The following is a 26,651-nucleotide window of genomic DNA, read 5'->3' as shown; positions in this document are numbered from 1 at the left end:
AGAGTTTAAAGTGCTTGGCTCTGGGTCAAGCGGAGTGCCTGATTCTCGCGAGATTTTCAGCTGTTAAGGATCTAGCGGAGTTCCCAACTCTCGCGAGAGGTGGTATAAGTGGGCTTTGGCTCTTCAGGGTTCAGCCTGCGGGTGAGTAAGCGCATCAGTGCGCTGTCATTATAAGCAAACACGCCTTCTGAAACGAGCTTTCGGGTGACTAGTAGAATAGTCTGATTATGTAACACAGCGAGATGCAGTTTTATGACACATTCGGAGCTCGTCGGTGTTTCTTTGTTATTAATATGGCGACGCATGCTAACAGCTAGCCGCGGTCCCATTGAACTGAATGCGAGATGAGGCTAAGCGTTGATTAGCCTGCTGAGACTAATGTAAACAATCCGTTTAGTGTCGATACAGTCCAGGTGTCGCTGGAAATACATTAAAGAAATACAGGTTTGTGATTAAAGACACAAGCGCTTTGAGTAGAGCTCTGTGAGAATATAGAAAATATAAGAGTTATTTAAAGCAGAAGGTGACAATAGGTTGTGCTGTTATTATCAATGAGCATCAGCATGATCATTACAACACATTTCATTACTGTATGTGTTTATTAAACCACTCAATAACTCGCACAGAGGCCACTGTCAAGTGTTTAAGTTTAGTGATGCATAATCCCTGTTATTAATCTTTAAATAAAATCCTTATCTATGTCCTGTCAGACCTGCTTTGATAACTTGGTCAGACACAACACAAATCATTCAGCCTTTAGTAGTGCAGAATAAAACTCATTATTGCATGTTTATAGATATTAAATAACGCTGATTGATGTATAAATCATACTTGTGTTCTTAGGTGTGGTCTGAAGTCATTATGTTGTTGATTAATGACAAGTCTCAAGTTTGTCTTTTGTCGTGTTATCAGGTGGCAGACTGAAGCTGTGAATATGAGTGATGATAAACCGTTCCTCTGCACGGCTCCTGGCTGCGGACAGGCATGTGATCACTGTTACACACCTGAAGCACTGACATACAGTACAGGTCAAACGTTTGGAAACATTACTATTTTTAACGTTTTTGAAAGAAGTTTCTTCTGCTCATCAAGCCTGCATTCATTTGATATAAAAAATACAATGTAATATTGAAAAAAAATGTAATATTGTGATATATTATTACGATTTAAAATAATTGTTTTTAAATGTATTATACTTTAAATTATCATTTATTTCTGTGATGCAAAGCTGAATTTTTAGGATCATTATCTCATGATCCTTTAGAAATCATTCTAATATGATGATTCATTAAAGTTGGAAACAGTTCTGCTGCTTAATATTTTTTCAGAACATGTGATACTTTTTTAGAATACTTTGATGAATAAAAAAAAAAAAAAAAAAAAAAAAAAAAGCTATGTTTTTTAAAATATCAATATTTTGTAATAACAATATACACTACTGGTCAGTAATTTGGGGTCAGTATTTTTTTTTTTTCTTTTTTTAAATAAAATCAATGCTTTTATTCAGCAAGGATGTGTTAAATTGATAAAAAGTGATAGTAAAGAAAATATATTATTAGAATATATATATTAGAATTTTTTTTTATTTTGAATAAATGCAGTTCTTTTTAACCTTTTATTCGTCAAATATATTAGACAGCAGAACTGTTTCCAGCACTCATAATAAATCAGAATATTAGAATGATTTCTAAATGATCATGTGATAGACTGGATGTTACATGTGACACTGAAGGCTGGAGTAATGATGCTGAAAATTCAGCTTTGCATCACAGGAATAAATTATTTTTTTTTTAAAGTATATTCAAATAGAAAAGCTATTATTTTAAGTTTTAATAATATTTCACAATATTACTGTTTTTTTCTGTATTTTTGATCAAATAAATGCAGGTTTGATGAGCAGAAGAAACTTCTTTCAAAAACATTAAAAATAGTAATGTTTCCAAACTTTTGACCTGTACTGTATATTTAAAAAAAAATCACCTGCTTGCTTTTTTCCATTTAGAGTTTCATATTGCTATTTATGGTTCATGCATCTGTATAATGACTGTCTGTCTGCAACAGCGATTCACAAATGAAGACCACCTGGCGGTGCATAAACACAAGCATGAGATGACCCTCAGATTTGGTCCAGCACGCAATGACAGCGTCATCATCGCTGGTGAGTCTGAAACGTCAGCGCTTCGTAATAAAAGCAAATGAACATGAACTATTATTATTCATGGCTTTATGGGCTGCTGTTGCAGACCAGACACCGACACCGACCCGCTTCCTGAAGAACTGCGAGGAGGTCGGGCTGTTTAACGAGCTCACCGGCCCGTTTGAGCATGACTTCAAAAAGGCCACGGAGGATGACATTAAGAAGGTAAAGATGTCAGTTTGTTTAGAGTTCAGTTTGGGGTTGGTACGGTTTTTTAAATGTTTTGAGAGACGTCTCTTCTGCTCACTAAGGCTGCTTTTATTTGATTAACAATTCAGTAAAAACAGTAATACTGTGAAATATTATTGCAATTTAAAATAGCTTTTCTATGTGAATGTATTTTAAAATATAATTTCTTCCTGTGATGTAAAGCATCATTACTTCAGTCTTCAGTGTCACATGATCTTCAGAAATCATTCTAATATGCTGATTTGCTGCTCAGTTATTAGTTCTTGTTATTATCATTAAAAAATAGTGGTGCTGCTTAACATCTTGTGACATTATTTTCACTTTTGAGCGAATTGATGAGTCCTTGGGGTCTTTAGTTCAGTGTGTTCCTTGCTGTTTCTGTCTTAATTATTTGAGAAATCTATTAGCAATTTAGTAAACTCTGTTGCAAAAAAAACAACAACTGTAAAACTGAAACTAACATAACAATCTGTTTAAATCTTGATGATAAAATCACATTTCACCCTTGCTGATTTTGTGATATGCATGCTTAATCAAACATTGATGTGTGTGTGGTTATTGCAGTTGCCTCTGGACTTGTCTCCTCTTGTGACTCCTGTTGTTCGAAACAAAATAGAGGAGCACACACCCATTGAGTCCCACCGAGACAGCCCCCTTCCCCACCCTGAGTCCACCACCGCTGACGACAAGGTGAGACACAGAGAGCTGCATAAACACTCGCAGTTATGGGTAGGACTTATTTTAGCTCCTCTGTGTGGTAGGTACTTAGTGCTGGAAGGCATTTAGTAGGGATTTTTCATGCAAAGTAACTAGAATCATTTTAGGGAAAGTCCACCCTGGAGGATCCTAGGCTCATATTGTGCAGAATTGTGTTGCCAATAATTCTTGGTTGCTGGGTCTTCCCTCCCTGGATTGAATGTATAACCACCTTTGTGTTAGCAGTGCAGATTCACGCTGCCTTCTCCCCTCATTCAACACATGAAAGGTGTTTGCTGCTTGATTTTAGCTACTGAGTTTCAAATGAAAATACATTTCTTCATAGAGGTTAAAGAAAAGTCAGGAAATATGCTGATTCTGACTTTAAGAGCTGTAATGGATAAACTTTCACTTTGAGCACTCGATAGATCGATAGAAGTATGATTTGTTTACTCATCGTTTCTAATGAAAATCTGAAATTAATCAATTGTAATAAAACAAACACTGTTCCTTTGAACTTTCTATTCATCAAAGAATCCTGAAAAAAATGTATCACAGTTTCCACAAAAAATATTGAATTTCTGAAGGATCATGTGACACTGAAGACTGGAGTAATGATGCTGAAAATTCACTTTTGATCACAGAAATAAATTACATATTAAAATAAATAAAAATATAAAAAAAAAATTTTTTTAATGCAAATAAATATCAAATAAATGCAAAGCACTTTAAAAAATTTGAAAACATTTAAAAAAGAATAATAATAAAATCTTACCTACTCCCAAACATTTGATTGCAGTAATGCATTTTTTTGAAGACACTGTCATCCATCAACTGTAAGGGCAGTCTCTTAATTCATTAATCCATAGGTGAACAATGTATGTGCTCCCTGTGGCTACTAACACAGTCAGAAACAGTATAATGGACAGTGTAGTTTTGTGTGAGCGCTTGATGCAGCTTGGCTCTCGTGTGGTGTTTTCAGGAGGTTTCTTTGCAGCCGACCTCTCTGCCTCCGTCCACTATAGTCCGTCCTGCCTCCCTCCAAGTCCCCAATGTACTACTGGCCAGCAATGAGGCTGGTGTTGTTATTCAGCAAGCTCTCCCATCTCCAACATCTAGCTCTGTTATAACCCAGGTCCCATCCTCTAGTAGACCGATAGTGTAAGTAACTTCTAAATGTTACTTATTCTGCTTCTCTCTTAGTTTGCCATCATTTTCTCCTTTTACGCCTCATTCGGTGTTTCGTTTTCGTCACTCATATACTTTATGAATTTATGATTTAGTTTCAGTTGCTTGTGATCCATGTGCCTTTACTTTTACATCCTAGAATTGACAAGTGCTCGTCCATCAGACAGGTTTTGTTTGAGCTTTTTGTTTTGCTTCACACACCGATTGAAGAGAACATTCTTGCTGTTGTTTTTTGTTAATTCTTGATCACTTAAAGTCAACATGAACACAAAATGACTGACACTGTTTGCTTTTTTTAATACAGTTAATACATTTATTGCATTAATACAAATGTAATCATTTTTTTTGCACGATTCATCACAAAGGAAAACTTTTGCCTTTGTAATGTGTAATTAAAATGTAATAAAAATAAAGTTTATTTATCGTGATGTAACTTAATATTACCATTGTTAATTTTAACCAGAAACCAAATAGCTGTGTTGGCATTTTTTAGTTAATATTGTAGGCAATGCTGCCTTTTTTTTTTAAATCTTGCCAATAGTTTTTCTATAATTTCTAGTAGTAATTTCATGTTAATATAGAGTAAATTAAAGTTGCAGTAGCAAATAACTATACATTACTACTTTATTAATTCCTGATGAATACATTTATGAATGTTAAATTTATGTAAATTTATGTCCCGTCCTATTATAAAATTTTTACACTACTGTGCAATTGCTGTTTCATGTTGACTTTAAAGCATGATGCTGTATAGCTTGTTTTTGTAGCTTATTAATATTACAAGGCTGTGCATATACATTCTATACTACAATTATGTTAATCCTATGTTTGGTATGAATTTTGTTTCTGTTTCCCCCATCTCTCTGTCTGTCTTCAGTCCGGTGTCCGGCACGTTTCCGGTTCTGCTGCAGCTGCCTAACGGTCAGACGATGCCAGTCGCCATTCCAGCCACCATCGCCAGCTCCAGCGTGCACATACCCACTGCCATCCCTGTGAGTGCCCCACACACACTCCTCTCTCTCTGTAGTGTGTAGAGAAAGCTCCTGGGCTGTGAGTTTACATTATTAAATCCAGTAAGAGATTTCTGGGAAATATTTTTGATATTTGAAATCACCAAAACAAACATGCCTCCTACCCAAAAAGATCAAACCCCTATCTATATGTTCAAGGGTTTACAGCGATCACTAAAAGAGGAACCAAAGTAAAAACAACAACAACATTATATGAGGAGTATGTTAAGTCATCTCATTTTTCGCTGACATTAAAATACAGTGAAAGTGAAGTGACATAGAGCCAAGTTTGGTGACCCATACTCAGAATTCGTGCTCTGCATTTAATCCATCCACAGGTCACACACAAAGCAGTAAACACACACACACACCGTGAACACACACCCAGAGCAGTGGGCAGCCATTTATGCTGCGGCGCCCGGGGAGCAGTTGGGGGTTCGGTGCCTTGCTCAAGACACCTCAGTCGTGGTATTGTCAGCCCGAGACTCGAACCCACAACCTTAGGGTTAGGAGTCAAACTCTCTAACCACTAGACCACGACTTCCCGACTTCTACAGTGAGAAAGCTGTAGAGAGCAGACGGCTTCGTGTGATTTCGAATGGCTCTCGCAGTACTTTGATGTCAGACACTGATCAGGCTGAGCAGCGCTGCTTCAAGTCAAACACACCTATTGGTCTCTTTATCATAGCTGAAGCGAAGGAGAATATTAATGCAAATGAACAAACAAGCGAAGATGACACACAAGTATAATCAAGCAAAAGACAGCACATCGTAGTTCTGTGAAACGCAGCAAAACCAATGTAACTCACGTATTGAGAATAAATAAAGCAACCTCTTTAAAGCCTCTCCAGCGCTGGAAGGCTTCTCCAATATTAACGCGGCTCTTGGCTGATCTTAAGTTATATTCCCCTGACCTTTTCCTCTTTTGTATTTTCTCTGCCATCTCTCTCTTTCTATTATGGAAGCCCGTTTCTGCCACTAAATAAAAAAATAAAACAAGGTAATTGCGACTTTTTATCTCACAATTCTGACTGTTGGTCGACCGATATATCGGCTGATTTGGCATTTTTCAAATATCGGTATCGGGACTTTTATTTTGACGGCGATGAGAAAGGCACATTCTCCCTTTTGTTCACCGTCGTTGTTAACAGTTCTGTTTAATATCGATATATCGGCTGATTTGGCATTTTTCTGATAGAACGGTTAAACAAATGAATTAATGTATACAGAAAGTATTACAACGATTGGTTTTATTAGTAATAGAAAGGCAAACATTATAAAACTTTCTCATTTTCCGTCAGCATTAAGCAAATACGCATTTATATAATTTAAACAAATCTTTGAATGGCTAATGAACATTTAATAATCACAAACCTTGCAAACTTAAGCGAATCCAGCTGTGAGATCTTGTGAAGTGTGCGTCTGTATCCAGCATGATCGCGTGTTCTCTGTGTGACGGTCGGTCTGTGTGAATTGAATGCTTTAAACTTCACAGTCGTGATTTCAAATTATGCTGCGCTTTATGCATTTGCCCATCGTCATATTCATGTAATTTTCTCTGTGTGCTGCATTTAAAATGAGTGTTACCCTGGCTTTATTTGAAAAATATGATTCCCAATGCTCACAAACTTCCCAGAATACTGAGTGCCCTGTTGGTTACAGTGTTTACTTCCTTTTTAATTATATTTTTATTATTTATTTGTGAAAAATACTTTGTCATCTAAAGTATAAGCATGTTTATTTTACACATTTATTTTTTAATCCATTGTCAAATGATTTCAAATTTCTTAAATATTAATTAAAATAAAAAGTAATAATTATATCGGCTTTATATCGGCTATCAGCCCCCTGCTTTCCAAGATATCGGCTGTCAAAAAAACAATATCGGTCGACCACTAATTCTGACCTTTTCTCAGAATTGTGTGATATAAACTTGCAATCCTGACTTTTTTTTCTGCAAGATATAAAGTAAGTATTGTGAGTTATAAAGTCAGAATTCTGAATTATTTTTTTTATTTTTTTGGACTTGCGAATTTATAACTCGCAATTCTGAGGAAAAAAAAGTCAGAATTGTGAGATTAAAAAGTGTCAGTTACCTTGTTTTATTTTTTATTCAGTGGCGGAAACGAGCTTCCATATTCTATAGTCGTTTCTGTAGTGCCATCTGTCTTTACATAGTCTGCCTTTGTCTGTCTTGTGTACCAAGTTCTCTCTCCTCCCCATCAATAGTGTCTTACTGCTGATTGGCTGCTGCAAGGTGTGGGAACAGAGTTTTTGCATTCACATCCAGAATGCCAAAGTATATTATATTGGAAAAGCCCTTGGATATTTTTAAAATGCTGTCTTTAGGCAGCTCACATTCAATAGTGTCTTACTGCTGATTGGCTGCTGTTGTGGGACAGTGTTTTTTTATCTCCTTTGTGTTCTCTTGCTGCAGGATTATGATGTAGTAGATGGGTTTGTCCTGACCGCTGATGGACAGATGTGATCCACAGCCATTTATACCTTCTAATAGCAACCATTTGGATGGTCCGGTCACACACACACATCCAAAGTACAGTTGACACAGAAGCTTGATTAAAATAACAGCGAATGTTCAGCTTCAGAGGTTTCCCTCTCTTTAAAAACCCTCCTCACAGGAGACACGTTCGAGACGGCTGTTACTACATGTGTAAAAATCAGTCTGTCCCCTAACCGGATGTAAACAATTTCTGCAAATCCATCATGGAGAAACAAATCGTGCTGGGAAGTGATCTAAGCACTCTTAAACATGGCTCCAGTGCAGTAAGTGTGTTTAAGTGTGTGTTGGTGGATGAAGGACACTGCGCTGCTCTCATGACGTCAGCCTGTGAGGGGTGCAGTAATGTATGCAGAGACACATTATCACACACACACACACGTGTGTCTGGGGCAGTTCAAACCCTGTGTGTGTGTGTGTGTGTGTGTGTGTGTGTGTGTGTGTGTGTGTGTGTGTGGAAGACTGAGCAGCATATGATTATGTCTCGTAGGCTTTCGGCAGGAGGAAAGGAGAGGGATGGCAAAAAAATTATATATAATAGAAATAAATTGCCTAATACCTAGCGCAGTGTTTTCTATAAGAATTATTTTTTTTATTCCATTTATTCATTTGGTTCGTTTTGTTGACAGCTAAACTATAGATATTTAAATATGTTTTTGCATTTAAACATGATAACCTGCGAGTGACTCTTCTGAGCTAGTCAGGTGATGGAGATAGTGTGATTAACTCAACTGACTAACTTAACTAAGTTATCTGTTTGTATGATTTTAATATATACCATGCTTTTTGGTCCCCATGGCATTCTTAGAAGTACAGGATCATATTTAGTGTGTGCAGAACTGATCATGTATTGATTTTTTTCATAAGTGTCTGTGTGTGTTTTCAGCTGGTCAGACCAGTCACCGTAGTGCCTAGTGTCCCTGGAATCCCTGGCCCCTCCTCTCCACAGCCTGTCCAATCAGAAGCCAAGATGGTAATTTCTGCACCTCTCATTTACATATGCATCCACGTGCAGGCGTGTTTCAGTGTAAACAGACTTTCCTTCATCCCAGAGGGACCTGGAATGTACAGTCCACAACACTGACACAACATCGAGTTTTGTGTAGCTCCTGTGCAAGAGCACAAGAGGGCATCTGGCTGGAGTTTGTTTATGTGTTTTACACAACCAGACCAGCACACACTGCTGAAATAGTGGTTGCTCAGATGAACTTTGAAATCTAGAGACCAGCTATTTGCACATTTAAAGAGAAATTAGTACATGCACTACTGGCCAAAGGTTTGGAGAAATATTTATTTATTTATTTATTTTTAATATTTTATTATTATTTTTTTTTTAAAGAAGTATTTTATGCTCATCAAGTCTGCATTTATTTGATCAAAAATGCAGTTGTAATAGTAATATTATTAAATATTCTTACAATTTACTGTTTTGTAATTATATATATATATATTAAACTGTAATTTATTCCTGTGACTCAAAGCTGATTTTCAGCATCATTACTCCGCTCTTTAGTGTCACATGATTCTTCAGAAATCATAATAATATACTGATTTGCTGCTCAAGAAAAAAATTCTTATTTTTTTCTGCTTAATTTTTTGTGAAAAGCATGATACATTCGAAAGTTTGGGGTAAATAAAAATAATAATAATAATAATAATAATAATAATCTGTTTAGCAAAGTCACATTAAATTGATCAAATGTGTCAGTAAAGACATTTTTAGTGTTACAGAAGATTTCCATTTCAAATAAGTGCTGTTATTTTGAGCTTTCTATTCATAAGAGAATCATAAAACAATTCTATCATGGTTTCCACAGAAATATTCAGCAGCACACCATTGATGAAAATAAGAACCATTATTAATAACTGAGCATATCAGTGTGTTAGAATGATTATTAGAAGAGATTTCTTTTAAAACCATTAAAAATCTTAATTATTACAAACTTTTGACCAGTAGTGTATGTAAACGTTCAGAATTGTTTTACTTTTATGCCAACTGCATTTCTCAAGCTCAACAATTTTACCCTGTTACTGAAGTTATTTTAGGGAAAATTATCAAATGTTTTTTTTTTCCTTTTTTATGGGAAATATATATTTATTAGTCATTACTCTAAACTAGTCAAGTTTAATATGAGCTCCTGAAAATGACCTGATTTTACTAATACATTAACTAAGAAATTAGACTTATTTTTCTCAAGTTTCAAGCCCTGTTTCGTACCCTATTTGTTTAAATGCATATGGCCAAGTACATGCTTGCTTATGCCCATGTGCATCCAAACACCAACAAATGCACATCTGCTGCATGACCAAACATTCATAACATGCACCGCATCAGCATACGCACATAAAACATATTCAAACATACACCCTCACAACATATGCACCCATGCTCCAAATAACCTCCATCTACAGGAAGCACACGCACAAAACCTCAACTCATCAGAAAACATCTAATGAGCCCTCGTCAAGCAAACCCCCCATCTCTCTCTCTCTCACTCGCTCGCTCGCTCGCTCGCTCCCCTGCCACACAGACACTTTACAAGGACTGATGATGCTGCAAAGACCACAATAATGATAATTAACTTGCTGAATTTAGAAGATTATGCTGTTAATTAGTTGCAAAATAAAGATAAGTAATAAAGGAGCAGATGGTTGAATAAAACCCTCGAGATGGAGGGCTACTGCTCTGATGGGGCTCCGATGGCAGATATGAAATATGAATCTGACTGGCCCCGCACACATTGTTCACAGTCCCTCTGTTTTTCTCTCTCTCTTTCTCTTTCAGTCTTTCGCTCAGCCTTTGCGTGACTTGTTCGACGTGAATAATTTCTTTCTAGTCCTGTAGAAACGTGGAGTTGGGGAAGGGTATTGCTCTATAAACTAATTTGCTAGATAGATTGGTCTGCCGAGGATGGCTGTTAAAATAATGTTCTTTTCTTGTTTTTTCATGAAAATTAATGTGTCCGCCGTCCCTGTGGCCATGGTTACACACCTCACCTGCTGTGGGGGCGTTTGTTAACTCTCGCGCTCGACTGCTTTCGGGTCACATCATGGTTTCCTGCTAAGGGTTTTTAAAAAACCAAGTCAGCTTAGAAAAAATGATCTGTGGAGATATACAACTTCTGTCAATCTTGAAGACTGGATTTCTGTTTGTTTTTCACGTTAACTGAAATAAAATAAAATATAAAAATCTTATTTTATCGAGTTGCCAAGGCAGCATTTCTCATTTTAATTTAGTGTAGGTATTAATGTAAAATTAAAATGGAAATAATAATTAGTAAAAATATCCATAAACAACTAAAATGCTAAAAACAAAATACTAAAACTTGAACTAAAATGAAAATATATCTGTAATATAAAAACCAATTCAAAAATATTAATAATAAAAAAAAACTATAATAGTATCTCAGTGATACTAAAAAAAAACTGCATAAAATGTTTGAGAGGGTTAGACATTAATTTATTGATTTATCAACATTATTGTTCAAATATTCACTGAAGTCACTTTGTTTTTTAAACTGGTTTTGTAAATATATTTTGTTAAAAAAATAATAAATTTTGTATTTGTATTTATTAAAAAAATATTTTAAATATTTTTGCATACTATAAAATATAAAAGATTCCAACCAAGCAACATTTAATTATGTTATTAAAAAAAATTTTAATTTATTTTATTTATATTATGTTTTTTTAGTTTTTTTATTAAATAAAATTTTAAGTAAAATATTAAATATTACATTAAATCATTTTAATTCTTCTTCAAATGTTAGATAAACGTTAGAGCAGAGACTATTCAGAGCAAGTGCTAAATATTTATATTGAATGTCATAAAAATGCTGAAAAAATATTGAGAGATTTTTAAACTTCGTCCAACTCTACTGTTGTCATTCTCGGGGGTTGCTCATAGTGAAGAGAAAAGCTCTTGGCGCTGAGGTCTCTGTGCTGCACACGCTACAGTACGCCGGGGAAAGGCAGATTTCCCTGACAAGAGAAAATCACAGCCATCTCCAGGGAATAGGGAATTAGCTACGACAGCTCTTACTCCTGTGGAAGAGCTCTGAGGGAAGCATCTGTTTAAAGCTGTGATGAATATGTTGTTTTAATCCTTGCCTCTGGTTTTCCGCAGAAGTTAATTATTCTAATCTTCAGTTCTCGCCTCTCTCTAATGTAGTTTAGCCTCCTGATCCCAGAGAGAGAGAGAGATAGCACTGTGTTTTTCCACATTTCACTGCAGTTATGCTGGAACTGTAGACATAAATGCTGAAGAGAGGGAGATTTTATGGTTAAACGCTATGCGAATAGGCAGATTTTTGACTGTCGGCATAAAGTCTGTTGCATATTGCAGCTTATTGTGGCCAGAAGCTCCCAGTTAGACAGGAAGGGCCCTCTGACTGTCATTTAACACGGCCAACCACAGTTCAGTGTTTTGAATGTGACATTTACAGTTTGTAAATGTGAAATAGGACTCAAAGCAAGCAGATAAAACAGTTGTATTCTTAAAGTGACAGTGTTTTGACCTCTGTCTCTCACCTGCAGAAGCTGAAGGCGGCCCTCAGTCAGCAGCTCCCTCAGGTAACCAACGGCGATGCAGGTGACATCCAGAGCAGCTCGGCCAGTGAGACTCCGCCCCCGGCCCCGCCTCCAGCTGAGGAGCCACGCCCAAAGTCACTACAGCAGCCGGCTACATCCACTACAGAAACGCCTGTATGTACTGAATGTGAACAGTGTTCTACTGTATTAAATGTCTCTTGCAAATAATATGTATAAACATATATAAAGATATGTATATAATATATGTAAAATGATTTAGTGCAAATATGCAGTGTATGGTATTGCACTTGTAGTTCCTGAGACACAGGTTTGATGTGCACTAGTCATTTGGGAGAGACAGGAGGAGGGTTTATGCATTCGACTGCCTGAGGGAAGAAGCTGTCTTTCACTCTGTTAGTCTTTGTTTTGATTGTTCTGTATCTCTTCCCAGAGGGCAGAGGGGAGAACAGGTGATGTCCAGGGTGAGTGGTGTCCATTATAATACAGCTGGCTTTCTTTCTAAGACGGCCAGTGTAATTCTGTCAGATGCTGAACCTCCTCCTTGTAGGCAGTCTCATTATTGTCTGTAATCAGTCCTGCTATAATGGGATAATCAGCAAACTTGACGATGGTGTTGGTAGAATGGACGGGGGAGCGGGAAGAGCGAGAAGAGGAGAGGGCTGAGGACACACCCCTGTGGTGTGCCAGTGTTCAGGATGAGAGTGGATGAGGTGTGATCTCCCATTCTGACATTCTGGGGTCTGTTGCTTAGAAAGTCCAGTATAGTATAATATAGTAAAAACAGTACATTTTGAAATACAGTGGGGAAAATATGTATTTGATCCCCTGCTGATTTTGTAAGAAATTTGGTATAAAGTCCGAATACCAACCAAAAAATCCAGAAAAAACACATTATGTACAGGTTAGAAATTGATTTCCATTTCAGTGAGTGAAATAAGTATTTGATCCCCAAGCAAAACATGACTTAGTACTTGGTGCAGAAACCCTTGTTGGTAAACACAGAGGTAAGATGTTTCTTGTAGTTGGTCACCAGGTTTGCACACATCTCAAGATGGATTTTGATCCACTCCTCTTTTACAGATCCTCTCTAAATCCTGAAGGTTTCTTGGCTGTTGTTTGTCAACTGGAAGTTTCAGCTCCCTCCACAGATTTTCTACAGGATTGAGGTCTGGACGCTGGCTAGGCCCCTGCATGACCTTAATGTGCTTCTTCTTGAGCCACTCCTTTGTTTCCTTGGTGGTATGTTTCAGGTCATTGTCATGCTGGAAGACCCATCCATGACCCATCTTCAGTGAACTTCTGGCTGAGGGAAGGAGCTTCTCGTCCAAGATTTTACAGTACATGGCCCCTCAATGCGGTGAAGTCGTCCTGTACCCTTAGCAGAAAAACAGCCCCAAAGCATAATGTTTCCACCTCCGTGCTTGACTGTAGGGATAATAGTCAAGATTTCTCTTCCTCCAAACACGGCGAGTCAAGTTAATGCCAATTTCAGCTCAATTTTGGTCTCATCTGACCACAGCACTTTCTCCCAAGCGTTCTCTGAATCATTCTCTGAATCATTTAGATGTTCTTTGGCAAGTAGTGTGTTACCAATGTTTTGCTTGGTGACTGTGGTCCCAACTGCGTTAAGATCATTAACAAGCTCCTCCTGTGTAGTTCGGGGCTGATCCCTCACCTTTCTCATGATCATCCTTACCCCATGAGACGAGATCTTGCTCTGAGCTCCAGACCGAGGCCGACTGATGGTTATTTTGTATTTCTTCCATTTCTGAATAATCGCACTAACAGTTGTTTCCTTCTCACCAAGCTTCTTGCTGATGGTCTTGTAGCCGGTTCAAGCCTTGTGCAGATCTACAATCTTGTCTCTGACATCCTTTGACAGCTCTTGGGTCTTGCTCGTGGTGTTGGGAGAGGTTGAAATGGAAGATACAGATTGTGTGGACAGGTGTCTTATACACCTAACAAGCTGACATTAGGAGTAACTTCTTAAAGTGACAGGAGTAATCTGTGTTCCACATGGGCACAGAAACAATCTGAGGGAGCCAGGATTGCTGGTTGGTAGGGGATCAAATACTTATTTCACTCTCTGAAATGCAAATCAATCTCTAAACTGTATATAATGTGTTTTTCTGGATTTTTTGGTTGGTATTCTGTTAAAATAAACCTACTATAAAAATTACAGACCCTTCATTTCTTTGTAAGTGGGCAAACGTACAAAATCAGCAGGGGATCAAATAAATATTTTCCCCACTGTATTATTACAGATGTATCTTGAAATATCATTACGATTTAAAATAACACTTTATTTTAAATCGAATGTTCCTTCAGAAATCATTCTAAAATGCTTATTTGCAGTTTTTTATTATTATTAAAGTTGAAAACAACTGTGCTACTTAATATTTTTGTAAGAACCATGATACCTTTTTCTGAAGTTTTTAATGAATAGAAATGCATTTGAAATATAAAAATATAATTCCATTTTCTTTTAAATGGTAGTGTGTATTTATAAATAAACATTAAGTAAGTCTAATAAATGCCTTCAAAAAATAGTTTTTCGTTGTTAGGTAATGATAGCTAATGCAGGTTAACAAATTCTACCTTATTGTGAAGTTTTACCAACAATTTCTTTGTCAAACATTAAAAAATTTAAAAAGACATTTATTAATATTTTTACACACATTTCGTGGTCATGGATATATTTATGGCTGGTAAGTTTTTTGTTTTCGTGGGCCATTGGTGGATGCAGCCCTTGATGTAATGCATCTAAAAGGTCTTAATTGATTTGTGTTTGGTTGTCGGCCTGTGCAGGTGTCTCCCGCCCCTCCAGTCCAGCACACCTCCAGCACAGGCGGGCGGCGGCGGAGAACCACCAGCGAGGACCCAGACGAGAAGAGACGGAAGTTTCTGGAAAGAAACAGAGCCGCTGCGTCTCGCTGCAGGCAAAAGAGAAAAGTCTGGGTGCAGAATCTGGAGAAAAAAGCAGAAGACTTGAGCAGCGTGAACGGACAGCTACAGGTGAACGGACAGCTTCACACACACACACACACACACACATCAGACTGTCTTCGGGTGTATTTGAGAGCCAGACAAAGATGGTGATGAAGTCATTAATGTAAATTAAGAAGTGTGTTTGCATGACAGCCACGGCGTGATTGTTGGAGTCTCCTGCATCGATATGGCCCTGTCAATAAAGACGTTTCCTCCAGATGTCATCGGCACACAAGCGTGACGTCTGCTCTGTCGGAGCGTTCGTGAGCTGCCCTGGAACTCTCTGAGGGAAAGCCGTCTCTTTCTCAACCCCCGTTTTGTAGCAGGCAATTAGGATCCGCCGCTGACAAGTTCGAAACAGTTCACGTAACCGTTGTCTCTGCTGATAACGGAGAGTGCGGCTCGGCGCCGGCACGTTCCAGACAATTTAATGAGATGTGCCACTGTTTATTTGCGCGCTGTCTTTTTTATTTGTCTGTTTAAACAAAGCGCAGTGGTTTCGCGAAGGGGTGGGGGAAGTGCGATTAATGTGTGGGTTATATGAAGGAATAAACTAACATGAAACAGATGGAGAACTGAAGAAGGCTGTTGGGTGTATAACACAATGTTTTGCGAGCGTGACAGTATGTTTCATCGGAGAGAAGGTGTTTAATACGAGTGCATTTATCAGCACTGATGGGCTGGTGTAATTGTCCCTCTCTGCCCCGTTGGCCCAGCTGATCGGAGCGTAGAGCTCTAATGATGCTCAATTACGTTAACATCATCCTTAACTGGCTTTTTAACGAGGTGTCAGGGTTTGCCGACCAGCGCACGGCAGCACTCGAGCCAAACATCCCCCCTGTGCTGTCTTTATGGATGCAGCCGCTCTGTGAAGACATTAAACACTTTAATGGCCTGAACAGGCCTGATCTTACTGCTTTACCATCTCACTGAAAACCGCTCCAGGGACAGTTGAGATTCGGCAGATTTTAGACATTTCGTTTGATATTTTTTTTTTTGTTGAAAGGCACAAAGGTGGACCATACCTGAAGCAGTATGTCAGTTTACATGTTAATGTCATCGAAAGTTCATTGTATAATACCTTGTAGCACAATGATATTTAACTTTCAGAGCATGTTAAATTATTCTTCCTTTCTTTGTTTGTCTGATATTATTTATATATATATATACAGTACAGGTCAAAAGTTTGGAAACATTACTATTTTTAATGCTTTTGAAAGAAGTCTCTTCTGCTCATCAAGCCTGCATTTATTTGATCAAAAATACAGAAAAAACAGTAATATTGTGAAATATTATTACAACTTAAAATAATAGTTTTCTATTTGAATATAGTTTAAAAAAATAATTTATTCCTGTGATGCAAAGCTGAATTTTCAGCATCATTACTCCAGCCTTCAGTGTCACATGTAACATCCAGTCTATCACATGATCATTTAGAAATCATTCTAATATTCTGATTTATTATAAGTGTTGGAAACAGTTCTGCTGTCTAATATATTTGATGAATAAAAGGTTAAAAAGAACTGCATTTATTCAAAATAATAAAAAATCTAATAATATATATTCTAATAATATATTTTCTTTCTATCACTTTTTATCAATTTAACACATCCTTGCTGAATAAAAGTATTGATTTTATTTACAAAAAAGAAAGAAAAAAAAATGACTGACCCCAAATTACTGACCAGTAGTGTATATTGTTATTACAAAATATTTATATTTTAAAAACATAGATTCTTTTTTTTTGTTTTTACTTTTTATTCATCAAAGTATCCTAAAAAGTATCACATGTTCTGAAAAAATATTAAGCAGCAGAACTGTTTCCAACTTTGATAATGAATCATCATATTAGAATGATTTCTAAAGGATCATGTGATAATGATCCTAAAAATTCAGCTTTGCATCACAGAAATAAATGATAATTTAAAGTATAATAAATTTAAAAACAATTATTTTAAATTGTAATAATATATCACAGTATTACTGTTTTTTTCTGTATTTTTGATCAAATAAATGCAGGCTTGATGAGCAGAAGAAACTTCTTTCAAAAACATTAAAAATAGTAATGTTTCCAAACTTTTGACCTGTACTGTGTATATAGGCCTATTACAGGTTAATTAGTGGCTTATTAAATAATTTTTCTTCTTGGACAATTAAAAGATGTATATACCAGAGTGTACTTTTTTGTTGTTGATATTTTAGAGTAAAAAAAATATATATATATTAAGTCTTATCTATGTATACTACCATTCAAAAGATTTTTCTTTGATCAGAAACACAGTTAAAACGTACTATTTTCGTGGAAACCATGATGCATTTTTTGCAGTTATTTTTTATTTTATTTATTTATTGATGAATTGAAAGTTAAAACTAACGGCTTCCATTAGAAAGAAAAGGTCTTCACTGTCACTTCTGATCAATTTAATGCATCCTTCCTTCCTGAATAAAATGATCAGTTTCTACTGAACAGCGGTGTAAATTTTAATATTTGGTCAGTCACCATGTCAAGGTAAATTTTTTTTGATCATTACTCTTTGACTGCATTATCCTGCTTATAACACTACTTCTTACCTAAAAAAAAATAAATGTGCATAAAACACTGATTTAAAATTACTTATTACATGAGAAGAAAAATGTTCAGAGAGACATGCAACTAGCGCAGCGATGTAGGAAATCATTTGCCTGGAGCAAAAGTCAAATGTGCCATTATAAAACATTTCTGACCACAGTTGACCAGTCACATTCCAGAAAGCTACGCTGATTATTATTCATTACAGTAAATATTTATCTTTCAGCCATTTGCCACACTGCTCTGTAGATTTCGGCATGGTAGTTGAACACCCACACCAGCCCACCGCAAATGTGCACGTCTTATTTTAGGATATTTAATATCAGTGCCCCTAAGTCATATGAGTTATTTTGCAGTACCTAATAATAATAACCTGTGGTCAACATCATTACTAAGTGGCTGATTATTGGAGTCTTGGGTGCATTTTGATGTGATGTGGAATAACGAAAGAAGAGAAGGAGTGAGGGAGGCCGACCTTGAGGTCGTAACGGAAGATAGCAGTTAGTGGTGAACGTGGCCATAGTGTTTAAACAGCTGCGTTTAAATCTGCAGACCATACCAGCTCTGCCAAGATAAAACAGATGGATTGAAATAAACTGGCTCGCGTTTAGACTGCTACATTAAATGTCGGCTATGTTTCTGAGGAACACAGAAAGCTTTTAAATCTGCGGCGCTGTGCCCTTTTTTCGCACCCGTTCGGCTCTCTGTAAATCCCGTTAAAGTCACCTACGCTGACTGTTAAACAGCCTGTCTTTAGTGCATGCAGAACTGCACAGCCCCATGGGAGTCCTGATGGCAGACGAGAGTAAATCTCAGCAGAATGGGCGACGGTGTTTCGCTGGCGGAGGGGAACGCTCTCTCTGTGTCTCTCTCTCCTGGGACTCTGCCATTAAGCAGCTATAATTGTGTCCCAAAAAAGCTTAAAAGAAGAAGAGCTAATGATCCTTCTCTGTTGATTCTTCTTCATCTTCTTCCTCTATGTCCAGAATGAGGTGACTCTTCTGCGTAGTGAGGTGGCCCAGCTGAAGCAGCTCTTACTGGCTCATAAAGACTGTCCCGTGACGCTCCTGCAGAAGAAATCAGGATACCACCGTGAGTGACCGCAGCACATTCACACTGTCAGACGCATCCGTTTGATTCGTCATCACACTCCAGCGCTCTCGCGTTTAGATTTAGCACTTATGAATCACAACAGCCATAAAATGTTTTTTATTTTAGTGATATTTTTTGAAAAACTTCATGATTCTGCGCTCTTAACCCTGTAAAGCCTTACATATGGAGTAATAGTTAAAAAAAAAAATCAACATTTTTGAAATGGAACACGTCTTAAAAATCTGGGAGGGATTTTCGAGTGTCATATTTGATACATCAGACTTTTATGGCTCATATAATGTGATATAGTAAGAATACGGAGCTCATACTGGAGGAGTAAAAGCACATCATTTTAATTCAGAGGGCCAAACTGCGCAAAAAATATGCAATTTGGTCAAGATGTTATTGTTTATGTGACGAAAAGGTAAGATGACATTCTGATAGCTTGTAATATAAATAATTGAGATCTTTGTAATAGTACAGCAGAGTATTTGCATAAGATGCATATAAATATCAGTTGTCACTCTTTATCTCCTAAAAATAAAAGCCTTATTTTATGATCAATACTCTGTAGTTCTGTAGTTGAGTGTTCATCTTGAAATATTATTTGCTATTAAAACCATTAGTACATAACTTTTAATAAACCATTCATTACTGGTTTGAAACAATTTGATGAATCCATCATTCTTCACTGAGTCAAACCAGTTACTGAATCAACATGTGATTCATTTACTAATGAAAATCTTTAAATGGACCACTAACTGAAAAATGTTCTGGCATTATTGACAAACTATTTTCCTGTTTAACGCTGTAAAGCTCCTTTGACACAGTCAGTAGTGTATAAAGCACTATACAAATAAAGGTGACTTGACTTGACTTACTAGGGTGCTAGGGCAGTGTTTTCCAACACTATTCTACGGTGGCTGAGAGAGCAACGCACTGGCTGACTTACTTTTACAACTTCCCTTATGAAAATCAACCATGGTTTTGCTATTAAAATAAAAAATAAAAACATGGTATAGTATATAGTTAAACCACGGTAACCACAAATTAACCATGGTTTTGCTACATAGTTTAACCATGGAATTTTGTAAAACTGTGGTTATACAAATGGTAATCAATACGCCAAAAGACATGGTTACCACACTTTTACTATAATAAAACTTTTATTTTCATAAGGGTTGTTGGGGCCCCATTGAAACATTTTCATTGTGGTCTGTGCTACTTGCAACGCTTTTCTATATTTGGCCATGTTGTGCATATTTGCAGCACATTTCTGGATTTGATTTTGAGTGTTTGCAGCACACGAGTTGTCAAACTGATGAAGATTTTTTCTTAATTTGCTGGTGCTTTTTCTCTTTGCATGTGTGCATGTGTTTTCTTAAGTTGCAGTGCATTGAGCTCTCTTGGCCATTGTACTATTCCCAGACAAACCTGATTCAACTCATTAGTACAGACTCCAAGACTGTACATGGAAGGCTAGGATAAGGGAGACATACAAAATGTGTACTGTTGTTGTCTCCAAGAACAGGGTTAAGAAATGACTGCTCTGCCTAATGGGTTGTTGATGGGTGCTTTTAATTTTTTCCCCAAATCAGTTTTGTTTGTTTTTGACTATAACAGACGAGTTTTATTCCTAATGAGTGTTCTGTTGGGTTTTTGATGAAACGTGAAGTGGAACGTGAACTAGCCCTGAGTGTGAAATAACACAGATTCATCTCGTCTTATTATTACCACAGATCGCCGAGGACTCATATATTTGCACAACAGCGATGTTCGCTAACAAAATGATCCCCGCTGTATGTGGCGCCGTCCTCTTTAAGATGAGTGATAAAGAGGCATTCAGAAACTGAGGGCTGCTTTTGTTGCACACGCGTCTTCGGCCGTTACGCTTTAATGACACCTTGTGAGACGTGAGGATCTGCGGCTCGTCTGCCATATGCAGCCACTTCATATCAATTAGCTGTTGTCACAGGGACGGAGAAGCGGTTGTGGGAGCGATTGCATGTGCGCGTCTGCCGGAAGCATTTCCATGACACTAAAACTTAACAGCTGCCCACGCCGCTCTGCTGGTGTGTAAGCACTTTTTGAGCATAACTTTCAACGTTTGGATTTCACACCGTGTCTGATATTTAGCTGGCTCTGTGTGTGCGTGTATCTGCATTTGGCTAATTTTGTAACCCAAGGCTGACTTGTATTGACAATGATTGCTTCCAAAATTAGTGTATTATAGCGGAGAGCCTGACAGAAGCTCCGCTGCAGCCGTGCAGTTCATTATGCGCCAGCATTGTTAAGCACCTTGACTGACAGGTCTCATGCATATTATGAGCGGGATGCTTGTCGGGTGAGATTGGGTTGTCAGGGAGCTGTTCATTTGGTGGGTCTCGGCGAGGTAGAGGAGGGTACGGAGATGATCGAAACCATTCCTCAATCCTGTTTATGCTGCCAATGTCACCCAACACCGTGAGGGGTCATATATTAGTCACCTGTGCAAATGAGACTCGCAGAAGAGCGTCGTTCCGTCTTTGCCGGATTTGTAAACAACGGCGGTTTGTGCCACATTCATCGCAGGACGGAGAAGCCGCAGATGGTCATCACCTGTCAAAGAACGGTCTTAATATGGTGAAAAAGTACAGGTTTCATTCGGTCACCTGAACGCTCCCGTCTTGTTTGCTTCATTACAGTCTGTTAGGCCTGAAATATATGAAAATCGCATTGTACGTGGTTGGGATAGGTGTAAAATATGGCCGACGTGGGCCTGCTTGGCAAAGCATTTTCATTTGTGATTGCATACTTAAGTAAAGTATGTTTCTGGCCTTAATCTCTCTGCCCTGGTAGCAAGTGCGGGAAAATTACCCAGGCTGCCCTGCAAACAGTGCAGGCCGTGCCTCCGTTTGGCATTGCACAAGCCCCATCTGCTCACAGCGGAGATGATCCAAGAGGAGGTGAGCGGAGAGCGTTCTCCTGAGCATGTGATGCAGTGTATGATAATATATCACCCCCTTTCCTGCTTAATACCATTAGGAGTAATTACAGATGCCTGAACATGGAGCCGAAGAGAGGAGAAAACCCAGCTCTGATTTCTGAGCTCGACCTTACATGCATGGAGCAGCGAGGGTATTTGTAACCCCAATGTGTTGCAAGTCACCAGATCGGAGCCCAGTCAATTCAAGACACCGGATCAGAACCGCGCACACAATCAGATACCCTCGCGTTAATTACCAAGTGCCATTTGAGCCGTGCTTGCTTCATTAGCTATATTAATTATCATGGTAGTCCGCATTTCTGTGCAAGAGCAAGCCTTTTTTCATTCGCTTCCTCATCAGGAGCCAATTAATTCAATGCAACTGCAGAACAGCTGGTGGCATTTGGACCGCGCATCTCTGCCGCTCTCCTGTGTGTGTATCATTAAAATCAGGTGCAGTAATTATCTGTCGCTGCAGTAGTTGGCAGGAAAGAGAGGGGATCGTAGGGAGGGGTGCACGAGTCTGGCCGCACGCTACAGCCTCTAATATACCCTGATGATGTTGGTTTAAAATGACATTGCAACTTTAATTAAAGGTTACAAAGCAAGCACAGGGATTAATAAAAGACCAAGCATTGGACTGGGAAAGTCTTTAATCGCAATCATGCCGGCAGCTCATCCGCTGCGAGAGAACTTTAGATGTTTGCAGGGTCAGAATGAAGCCTTCTCCCTCACACCGTCGCTCGTTAGCATAGACGGTCAGTGCCTGACGGTAGATGTCAACACTGCAGCTCAAGAGTCATCAGTCACATGGTGATTACGGGTCGGGTGAGGCTGAAACAAAGATGGCGCCATACTTTCAGGGGGCATGTGAAGATCTAACGTTAAAGATCAGAAAAAGCGCTACAGATCATGAGCGACAGATTTCCCCATCGCTAATTCACAGTATAAATATAATTGCGATAACTAAAACGCTTCGTTTTAAAACTAAAACACAACGCTTGTTTCGTTTACTGTGTTGAGACGTGCTGAAGTAGCGTTCGGTCTCGTACTCGCACACCTAGTCAGTGTCGGGCGCTTGCTTTAACCCTTTGTTGTCAGTGTTGAATTGATTTAATTTTAAAAGTAATGTTTTTCAATATTGTTTTATTATGTAAAAAAGTAACTAATTACATTACTTAGTTACTTTTTATGGAAAGTAATGCGTTACGTTATTTTTAAATATGAGCAGGACTTGATTGTTTTTAATATAAGAAGTTCTATTTATAACAAATGTAAAAGCCCTTTCACACCAAAAAGTGTAATGAATAAACCTCAGGCTGAAGGAAAAGTACATTCATGTCTGTACAGTAGAACACAGGAGAAGAAGGTTCAACACTCTTCAGCAATAAAAAACAATGAAGCACAATTGTTAGTTTATCTAAAGTCATTTTTGCTTATTATTATGGTTGAACTGGATCGTCAAAGGTCAGCAGCAAAGACATTAGTTAATAAAATGGGAATAGATACATCTGTGTTATTTAACATTTAATTATTGCAGGTTTGCGTCATATTCTGAGTTTTAATTCATTTTGATGAATACTAAATCTGTTTTTTTGCGAGTGGGATGGATTAATGCACATTCACATTTAGTCTAGAACTACTACATGTTCACACAGCGCACACAACGCCTCTGTACTTCAGATTTCTCCCAATATGGAGACAAGAGACTTGTCTGTCAATAAATGGGAAAACGAAGTAAGTGTCTTGAAAAAATAACTCGGATATTTTCTTGTAAATTAAAAAGTAATGCGTTACTTTACTAGTTACTTGAAAAAAGTCATCTGATTACGTAACTCGCGTTACTTGTAATGCGTCACCCCAACACTGTTTGTTGTGATAAACAGTAAAGTGTGTTTAAGCGCTAGCAAAAGACAGCGTAAAGAAATACTCTTTGAGAGGAGCAGTCAATCAGCGGAAGTTAAAAGCAGATCGTAAGTGTATTTAATTCTTGCCTCATTAGTGTTTAGCGGGGGGTAAAATACACGTTTTTTGGCGTGGTCATCCTTCTAAAGTTCGGGATGAATTCAATTCAAGTTTATTTGTAGAGTGCTTTTCACAATACAAATCGTTACAAAGCAACTTTACAGAAAATTAGGTTTCTACAATATTATCAGTGGTGACTGTTAGTTAATGTACATAAAAAATTCAATTAAAGATGTAATGAAACAGACGATGAACACTATTAACAGCAATTATTATATTATGAATATCATGTTATCAGAGTCGCTTCAACACTTCAACATTAAAAAAAAAAAAAAAACAACCCACGGCAACAGTGTTAAAGTAGCCCAATTCTGCTTGGCAACACTGTTTACGATGTTGAGACAAGCTGAAGTTGCGTTTTATATTTAAATATAATTCTTTTTTTTTTACATTTTATTGTATTTTTGATCAAATAAATACAGCCTTGGTGAGCGCAAGAGACTTCTTTAAAAAAAAAAAAAAAATTCCAAATATTTTTTATATTTATTTTTTCTTTTAATAAATTTTTTAAAGAGTTTATTTTATTTTATTTATGACTTCTGGTTTATTCATCATACTGGAAGGTCAATACAGTGTACATATATTATATTGCTATTTTAAACACATCCGTGGTCATGTGATTTTTTTTTCACAGATTTAACCAACAGTACTTAAGGCATTAATTAAAACAAAAGACTGCAATGTGTGTGAAAGGGGTTGAGAGTTGTCTGTCTGTGTGTTTCAGAGCTGGATAAGGAGGACAGCGGTGGGGAGATGTCTGTTCCCAGCAGCCCTCAGAACGAGGCCATCCAGCACAGCTCCATCAGCACATCCAACGGCGTCAGCTCCTCCACAGCAGCCGCAGCAGCGCTCGCATCCGGCCCCGCGCTAGCACCCGCCGCAGACCACAGCACAGAAGAGGAAGACGACTCGCACATGGACGGCGCTTCTTCCTCTCACACCCAGTCTTCAGGAAGCTGATCAGGCCCCTGATCGGTCACTTTGATTCCTGGCAGACATGTTGAAATGAGAGGGCTGAGAGATGTTCCCTGGTACACTCCGGTCTCGTCTCCACTCTGTTTTCATTTGAGCTGTTTTCGACCCAGCGCATTTTTACAAAGAGTGAGTACAGCAGTCAGGGAAGGCACGTGGGAGGTTCTGCAGAGAGTGTACTGATTGTTCTATGGTTTTTCTATTTGTGGTGTATTTATTGAGTTAAGGAAGGATCGAGACGATGTGTCCAAACGCATCCGGATTCATAGTGAGAGGAAACAGACTTATCAGAGGCTCGAAGATGGAAGAATTGGCCACTTTATAATTTATTTGCCTTTTATATTTTGCACATGAAGGGAGTGAAAGGTTTGTTTTTATAAGCGATCATTGTTTGACACAAGCAGCTCCAGCAGATTTTTGGAGTAGTGTTAAAACAAATCCGATCATCAGTCTTCTAGAAATAGTGAGGTGTTGTTGTGTGAATGTTTCATATGGTTCTTGGCATGTTTAAGGAAGATTTTCTGACATGAATGATTGTTGATTGAGCAGTGATTGTATTCACCATGCCGACTCTTCAAATGCTTACTTCGGTATGTGCCATTTATTCATCGCAGGTTATTGAAATCACAATAACATTTATTTCACAAGTTAATTACAGTGAAGTTTTAGGTGAAGTGGTGAAATAGACTTATTTTGAATGCTTTTTTTATAAGTGATTTTTTTTCGCTTACTTGCAAAGTGGCTGACTTTGTATTTGTGGTGTCTGACTCTTAGAGACATTGAGAAGAGTTCATTAGTTCATTCGCTTTGGTTGTCTTTCTGATTACGGAGTAATTAAGGAAGCATTGTATATGCCATTATGATGAAATCATTGTATGTGATCTCTACTGGTACTATGTTTGTCTTAGGATCATGACGACAAAAAACAAATCACCTGAACAAACCTTTAAACCTGTGGAACCGTCTTCAGCAATTCTGTCTTTAGCGTAAAACTCCACAAAACTGAAAAGGAACTGGAGCTGCTCGACGGATATAAAACTTAAGTTCTACTATGAAGTTACGCTTAGTGACGATTACGAAGTAAGAAAAATAGATGAAGTCTTTCATTATCATACGCTTCTCTCTTTAAAACCTATTGGCTTACTACTGTGTAGTTCTACAAGACTTTGCTGCATTTCGTTCTGCTTTTAAGTCGGCTTGATTTTGGTTTCAAAGGTGAATTCGTATGACGGTCGTTCTGTGCTTCACCTGCATGACTGAATTCTCTGAGAGAATTGGAGCAGTGTTTCAACCATGTCTCTGTCGCAGTTGAACATCTTAATACTCTTAGATTTTCAGCCAGGAAACGGCAGCTTTACAATGAGGGTTTTGTTCTTGTTTACCAGGTCCACTTTGGAAAGGGTGTGATAATTATTGTGTTGGCGGTCAACTTGTAGCTTGTGAAAGTTATGTATAAATTATAATAAAGTTGTAATAAATCTTTTAATAGCTATTTAAAGCATTCTGTAGATTTTGTCTTTTTTGTTTTTTTCCTCCATTGTCTTGTATTTGTTTTATTTGAATGATATTTTGCTTTGTAAACTCTGCCATCTTCTGGAGAATCCTGGAAAATTCAACTCTACATTTAGTCACAGCTTTGCCTAAACTTTTGGAAATACTGTTGCAGCTGTTGATTTGCTGGTGCGTTTCTG

General features: G+C 37.7%; 1 protein-coding gene across 2 annotated transcripts; it reads left to right on the top strand.

Annotated features, from left to right (window-relative positions):
* The first annotated feature begins 6 nt into the window (after window positions 1-6).
* On the top strand, window positions 7-26,452 carry atf2 (activating transcription factor 2). Of its 2 annotated transcripts, none has more exons than XM_042763178.1 (12): window positions 7-141; window positions 913-982; window positions 2,062-2,158; window positions 2,244-2,362; window positions 2,951-3,076; window positions 4,065-4,243; window positions 5,148-5,262; window positions 8,685-8,771; window positions 12,335-12,502; window positions 15,158-15,364; window positions 18,893-18,998; window positions 24,713-26,452. In XM_042763178.1, the coding sequence occupies exons 2-12, from the start codon at window positions 935-937 to the stop codon at window positions 24,946-24,948; spliced, it is 1,488 nt and encodes a 495-aa protein (XP_042619112.1). In that variant the 5' UTR covers window positions 7-141; window positions 913-934; the 3' UTR covers window positions 24,949-26,452. The 2 variants fall into 2 exon arrangements, with proteins under 2 accessions (XP_042619112.1, XP_042619113.1); XM_042763179.1 differs by lacking the exon at window positions 7-141 and adding an exon at window positions 173-444.
* Window positions 26,453-26,651: the final 199 nt, after the last annotated feature.

Source organism: Cyprinus carpio, chromosome A9 (genome assembly GCF_018340385.1).
Source record: "Cyprinus carpio isolate SPL01 chromosome A9, ASM1834038v1, whole genome shotgun sequence".
NCBI classification, from domain to species: Eukaryota; Metazoa; Chordata; class Actinopteri; order Cypriniformes; family Cyprinidae; genus Cyprinus; species Cyprinus carpio.
The sequence above is the reverse complement of the archived record's forward strand: the minus strand, read 5'-3'. Positions and strand labels throughout refer to the sequence as shown.